The 7311-nt window shown below is 35.4% G+C and overlaps 1 protein-coding gene across 1 annotated transcript; it reads right to left on the bottom strand.

Moving 5' to 3' along the window:
- Nucleotides 1–4333: 4333 nt before the first annotated feature.
- LOC147522552 (glutathione S-transferase U9-like) lies at nucleotides 4334–5656 on the bottom strand. The gene is made up of 2 exons (XM_086594116.1): nucleotides 5229–5656; nucleotides 4334–4842 (listed from the first exon to the last, which is right to left on the bottom strand). The coding sequence occupies exons 1-2, from the start codon at nucleotides 5553–5555 to the stop codon at nucleotides 4462–4464; spliced, it is 708 nt and encodes a 235-aa protein (XP_086450242.1). The 5' UTR covers nucleotides 5556–5656; the 3' UTR covers nucleotides 4334–4461.
- Nucleotides 5657–7311: the final 1655 nt, after the last annotated feature.

Below are 7311 nucleotides of genomic sequence, written 5' to 3' on the forward strand. Positions count from 1 at the left end.
CTCGTGGCATCCAAATTATATTTCTCTTTCCAAAAATCAAAAAACAAAAATAGAAACAAATAAATAACTAATAACTTACTCAATTAAATAACTAAAACCCAAAATAGTAATAAATAAATAACAAAAAACTTAATTATATTTCCACAAACAAATTAAACAAAAAAGAAAGAAAAAAAAAAACACGGCCCAAAAAAGTTAGGCGCCTCTAAAAAACTCACTTTCCGCATTCTCAATGCTCTATCTTTTTTTATTTTCACAAAATTTATTTTTTTTATCACTTTACTTTAGTTTATATTAATTTAGAATGGTTTTCTATCTATTGACTTGAACAAATGGTTCACATGTATGGTGTATATAAATATAAAAAAAATATGATGATTTGTTTCGCACTAATTGGGCGCCTGATTCCATTTTTTTTTTGGGTGTTAAAGTTTATTCTTTCTTTATTTGTTTGTGGAAATATAGGTAAGTTTTATTTATTTATTTATGTGGTACTATTTTTTTTATTAGCTATATAATTAGGTAAGTTATTTATAACTAATTTGTTTCTATATTTGACTTTTGAATTTTGGAAGGAGAGAATATGATTTGATGCCACTTAGGAAGTTTGAGTAGAACTACTATTTTATAAATAAGGTTGTTCCTCATTGCTATGAATATCATAAATCAAATATAATATCTACATATAAAAATTCTATGGAAGAGGCTTCTATCAAGTTGAATCTCTTAATTGTTATTTTACTTGTTGCACCAGTTTTCATTCTATTTTATTATCATTGTTTTTTTTTCCCTTCTTACTTGTGATGAAAGTTGTATTGTTTTGTTGAATTTTGTTGGTTCAAAGCAAAGAGACGGGGATTTATGTACTCTAGTTTTCATTTATATTTTGTGTTTACTAAAGCATAATGAATTAGATATCTACAACAACTAAGAGCATTTTTAGGAGAGAAACCAAGAAAACACCAAATATTTGAACCAAACCAAACACCAAACTAAAAAAACACCAACCAACTTCACGAGAAACATTAAATTATATTTGACACCAAACCACGCACGGCTTTTGCAAAACCGCAAAAGAAACCAAGCCCAAGCCCACGCGGTTTTCGGTAAACCGCAACACATCAAAATTTGTTATTCGGAACACTACGAGACAGAGGCCCAAACTAACACCAAAGCCCACGCGGTGTTCGCAAAACCGCGCAGTTTATCCAAAGCTGCGAGAGAGATTTGATACAGCACCAAAGCAAACACCAAATTTTCGCCGATTTAGTGTTTGTTTTTGGTGTTTGTTTTAGTGTTTTCATCAACATGTGTCTCTTCTAAAGATGAAAAAACACCAAATTATTGAAAATTTGGTGTTTGATGCTAGGATAGTGTCTCTCCTAAAGATGCTCTAAATGAAAATCTTGTTTCTAAGCAAATATATATATATAACATTTGAGTTCCTCTGTGAAATGATAGTTTGAATGCTAATTTGATAAACAAAAAAACACCTCTAACCATTTTTGTTTTACTTTTATTTTTAACATAATCATAATCAAATTGTGGTGTTATTTTTATTTTTATTACTGTCATTAATAATATTGTTATTGTTATAATTATTGATCATGATTATATAGTTGTTGTTGCTACTGTTGCTATTGTAATAGACAAAACTAATGTTATTTTCTAAACTTTTGTATGTAGGTTTGCCATCTATGGTGGTCTCTGTAAGGGTTGGAAAGATGAATCTTCAGCCTTCGAGCCCAACTTCTAAATCACAAAGTGTTCAACTTCCTAGGACGAATTCTCAATCACAAAAGGCGCATGTTAATCTTCAACCACCTGGCCCAACTTCTCAGTCACAAAGTGTTCAACCTCCTAGGCCAGATACTCAATCACAAAGTGTTCAAGCTCCTAGGCCAAATTCTTAGTCACAAAAGGCGCATGTTAATCTTCAACCTCCTAGCCCAACTTCTTAGTCACAAAGTGTTCAATCTCCTAGGCCGAATTCTCAATCACAAAAGGCGCATGTTAATCTTCAACCTCTTAGCCCAACTTCTCAGTCACAAAGTGTTCAACCTCCTAGGCCAAATTCTCAGTCACAAAGTATTTAACCTCCCAGTCCAACTTCAAACCCTCAACCTCCTAGCCCAACTTCTCATACACAAAGGGTGCATTTGAATCTTTAACCTCCTAGTCCAACTTCTCAGACACGAAGGGTGCGTGTTAACCTCCCAGGGCCTCCTTGTCACACTGTTGTTGATTGCAAGCACCATTGTTTCGGTCCGGGTCCTGCAAAATGTGTTTTTAATCATTGTCATTGTTAACTTTTATCAACTAGTTTAGCTTTATTTATCTTATCGATCATGAGTTTTGTTTGAGGCATTGATTAATAAAAGCTGGTAGTTCTATATTTTTAAGTAACTTCATGTTTTAAGGATATTACTTGGAGAATATACACTTTTTCAAGACAGTGATTTTCATGGTATATATATATATCTACTCTCTTGTGGACTTGTGGTACATGATTATAGTAAATGTACAACAAAAAAGAAAAGAAAATCAGTACTTACGAACTTTGAAATTCTTCGGCAGGGAATCTCTCATAAAGCAATAGCATAGGATTGATGGATTCCAAATTAAACAAGAACTATATAGGTGGTAGACAGTATGGATTCCAAATTTCAATATGGGGTTGGTATTTCTGGTGGATCAGAGACGATTTTGCATGTGTCAATCATATGATGCATGCTAATAGTGACAATATCTCTCTTTTTATGCTACATGTAAAATTTCAAAATGTTTTTAAAATGGTTGATCGGACCACCATATTGAGAGAGGTTTGTATCCGATGCCCAACTTTTGCCCCTTGGGTCGAGTACTTGTATTGTCAACTTGCGAGGTTATACTTGGGGGGTGATTACATATTGTCTGCTAAAGCTTGGGTCCTCTTCTCTTTGCGTTGGTGTTGCATCCTTTGATTTTACAGATCCAGTTTAGTTGTCAATTATCGCTACAGGCTTGGTACTTAGTCGATGAGACTCTGATCGGGGATACATAACAGGTGGAGACAACTTTGCGTATGATTCAAGATCGGAATAAATACCTTTTTACGGGTTGGTTCTTAATGTAGCTAAAACTGAAATATTTTGGCCATCTTTGGATCCACGTCGCTCCACTCCTAGTTTCTTCCCTTCATATTTGTCCCGTCCTCAGCAAAGGGTTAGGTTGCTTGGAGGGGCAGTCAACACTAATTCATCTTTTGTCATGGGCTTTGCTCGCAAGCGTATTGAAAAGGCTATGACTTTAATGGACCGTTTAGCTATTTTGGAGGATCCACAGTGTTAGTTAACGCTCTTACGAGCTAGTGTTGGGCTCTCTAAGTTGGCATTTGTGATTCGTACTTGTCCACCATCGTTTTTTAGAGAGGCAGCTAAGACTTTTGATCGACATCTCCGTAATGTTCTTCAAGGTATTGTAGTTTCTGATGGTCCTGGCTTCGGTGATTTGTAGTGGCGTTTAACGATACTCCCATTACGTCTTGGTAGGTCAGGTATTTATCGTGCCACTGATGTCTCTACATTTACTTTTGTGGTGTCCCGTTTTCAGACTTTTAGGCTTCAAAACCATATTCTTAGGAGTTGTGGGCCAATGCTTATGGATGAGATCTTTGATGATGCTACCAGGGCATTGAGTCTCTGTCTACCCGATTCTGACATTAATTCTCCGGCTATGAATGCTACCGTGTCCCCTTGAAACCACAAAAGGTTTTGATAGAAGTGTTCTACAGTAAGATTATTGCTGGTCTTGACAGGGAGTTTGAGTTATCTGCTCGACAAAAGACAGTCATTGGATGCTTGCAGTCGGAACATGCAAAATATTTTCTACTTGCTATTTTGATGGAAGGACTTCGACAACACATATAGCAAGTCGAGTATCGTACTATTCTTCGATACCGTGTCATGATCCCTTTGTACTTTGATGACGATTTTTGCCCTGTATGCAAAAAGAGTAGACTTGATGCTTTTGGAGACCATGCAACACATTGTAAATATTTTACAGGTTTCAAATACCGACATGATCATGTCAGAGACATCTTATGTGATGCATTTTGAAAGGCTGTGGTACAAGTGAAGAAGAAGGCTCCCGCCAATTTTCTCACTGATATGAATGAGGGTAGATCGACACTTCAGCCTGCAGATGTCTTGATCTACAGTTGGTCTGAGAGAAAGCATGCATGTGTTGATGTAACTGGAGCCTCTCCGTTAGTATGGCTTGGGAATAGAGTCTTTGAGGTGAAAGAAACAACAAATAGAGCAACGGCAATAAAGATAGAGAAACACGAAGATGCTTGTGTGGCTAACCAGCATTGTTTTATTTCGTTCATTTTCTTTTATTCCATGTCCATATATAGTTTTATATACAACAAATTGAACTGCTGAAGTACACTAGTCAGTTAATGATATTTGAAAGTAGTGATCAAGCTTTGGTATTTGGTAACTCAAGAGCCCTTTGCTGCTTATACTGGAGAACACGATTGACCAACCCTTCATGAAGTGGTATGGTCTCCTTCACCACAGGATGATTTTTCATTGCAGTCACCCAGGCAAAGAACAATGGGTGTATTTCCGGGATAATTAGCTTGGCCCCAACAATCTCTTCAATGGCTCTGTGAGAGCTGGCACTCGAAGAACCCAAGACGAGGTCCAGATACCCTGGACTTTCACCATTTAAGAAAGGACTCTTTCCTGAGAAATCCCTCTTAATTCCTTCTTCAAGTACGCTTATGTTCTCTATGTATTCTTTAGTAAGTTTAGCTTTCTCTTCACCTTCAGACATTAAAAGGGCCCTGGAACGTAACTAAGACAAAAAAAAAAAAAAAAGGTCCAAAAAGAAAGGACCATTTAGAATTAATTGTTAGGCGTTAATTCAATATTAAGGAATTCACAAGACAAGTTTAAGGCGGGAGCAAACTTAAGCGATACAAGAAGCTTAACTAACCATAGCGTTATAATTCACGTTCTTATATCGATTCAACATTTGATCAAATTTTTATTGCTTTGACAAGTTTGTACCGCGCATAGCATTGCAAAAGGACTATACTATTCTTCCAAACATACCGTAGAACTTTTCAATTTATTACTTTGCACCAAGTTACTACATCCTGATATTAAGATATATTCATGTCATTCAATGATGTTTGCTACTGTTCAATAACAAAAGTAGTTGGAACCAAGTGTAGTTACCTTTTCATCGATAAAATTGGCCCAGAATCGGACCATGGCTCGTTCATAAGGATCCTCCGGGAGTAACTTGGGAGCATATTTCCAATGTTCGTCGATATATTCGAGGATAATAGCTGATTCAGCAATCGGTTTACCGTTGTGTACGAGTACAGGAACCTTCTTATGAACTGGATTGTATTGAAGGAGCGACTCGCTCTTGTTGCCCAGATCCTCTTGTATGAACTCATAAGGTATGCCCTTTAGTTTAAGGGCAATTTCTACTCTCTTCGTTGGACTTGGCGATCCAGACCACTTACCGAACAACTTCACTTCACTTACGTCTCCCATGTCCTCTTCCTCGAATTGAATTAACAAAGATCAAATCTATAAATCTGATGAGATTTTATTTCTTGAGTGAGAACTTGACATAATTATTGTATTGGTCAAGTCAAATAAATATGTTAGTCAATGTGGACATGTGCATGTGGTACCCACGTGGGGTGGGGTTACATTGGAGTTTTTTATATTTTTTTTTATTAATTTATACATTTAAAATTACTACTATACTGTTAGAGGGAAACTTTCTCCTAGGGACCTACCGAAGTCCACACATTTATAAAAAAATTAATTTTAAAATAACTAAATTACTATTTTACCCTTTTAAAAAACAAAAAATATATTAGAAAATTTAAAAACTGCAAAATTTAAAAACTTATACTATTCATCGATCCCCATAACGGAGATGTAATTACTTTGATAGGAATAACCGAATAAGTCAAATTTATAACGGAGATGACGAAAGAGATTATACTTCAAAGAACAAGATTCACATCCAAACAAGTGATACAACCCATCCAATATATCCAAGATTCTCATAACTCAACTGTCTTTGACCATCATCTCATCATAGTCAATTGTCTTTAACCGTCTCGTGGTCAATGCAGTTGAAATGTCTTGAATATTATTTTCGTTGAAAAATTACCAAAATTACATATTGGTTTTGCAATACCCAATTTAAACTAGAAAATATACATGACACATGTCAATATCTAATTACTCACATCTAACAGCCCACACAATTCATTGGTAATTAAGTCCTAAACCTTGAGTTCATCTTCCCCAACTAATTAAGTACCAATTTTGTTTGAAATCATCAAAAGTAACACTTTAATATTGGTAAAATAATAGTGGGTATTCAAGAATTTAAAAATATTACAAGTAATAAGCATGCATAATGACTAATTACAATGTGTATTACAGTATTAGTGTTTCATAAGTTTCGGAGACATTAATGGAGATTATTCAATTGTAATGGTGAATAGGTCCTAAAAACCCCAAAAACAAATTATGTTGAATGCAACCTTTGACAAAATTAACTTATATTGCCACGGTATCCTCCCAATTAGGACTGTCAATGGGTTTTGATAACCCGATAACCGATCCGAACCAAACCGATAAAAAACGATTTGTGTTTTGGAAATTTGGTTTGCCCTCTACCAAACCGAACCGATAAGATATTGATTTGGTTGACCTAAAACCAAACCAATATGAACTTGAACCGATAAGATAGTATTTTAGTAATATTTATAATTAAGTTTGTATAGATTTTATCAATTGTATCTACAATTAATTGATTTGGTTTAGGATTTAATTGATTTTATAGTTTTCAGTTCAGGTCGGTTCGGTTTTAGTTTGTAATATATCTTATCAGTTTGGTTCGGTTTCGGATGAAATATAATATTATTGGTTTGGTTTGATTTTGGGTACCCAATTATCTTATCAGTTCAGTTTCAGATTTTTCAAAATCCGACCCAAACCAATCCATTGGCAGCCCCACTCCCAATCACAGTATAAAATGTCACACTCAATGCACATTCATGTTGCACACGGATTTTCAGAGCAAGTATAGGGTTAACGAGTTACCCCCCACTAGATGAGCCAATTAGGATTCCCCCACTAGATGGAAAATTAGGATCTCCCCCCAATACACACACAAAAAAACACGGTCAACCCAATTTGACTTTTTATATGTGTGTATGGGGGGATCCTAATTGGCTCATGTAGTGGGTAATACTCCCTCAAGTATATGCATTTCAGCATTTGC

This window comes from Coptis chinensis, chromosome 1 (genome assembly GCF_015680905.1).
Source record: "Coptis chinensis isolate HL-2020 chromosome 1, ASM1568090v1, whole genome shotgun sequence".
NCBI classification, from domain to species: Eukaryota; Viridiplantae; Streptophyta; class Magnoliopsida; order Ranunculales; family Ranunculaceae; genus Coptis; species Coptis chinensis.

What these genes read in the sequence shown, in the direction of transcription:
- LOC147522552 (XM_086594116.1), bottom strand. Translation starts at nt 5,555, where the DNA reads ATGGGAGACGTAAGTGAAGTGAAGTTGTTCGGTAAGTGGTCTGGATCG. An exon ending in CCAATTTTATCGATGAAAAG is followed by an intron (nt 4,843 to 5,228) that starts GTAACTACACTT and finishes TTTTTGTCTTAG; the next exon opens with TTACGTTCCAGGGCCCTTTT.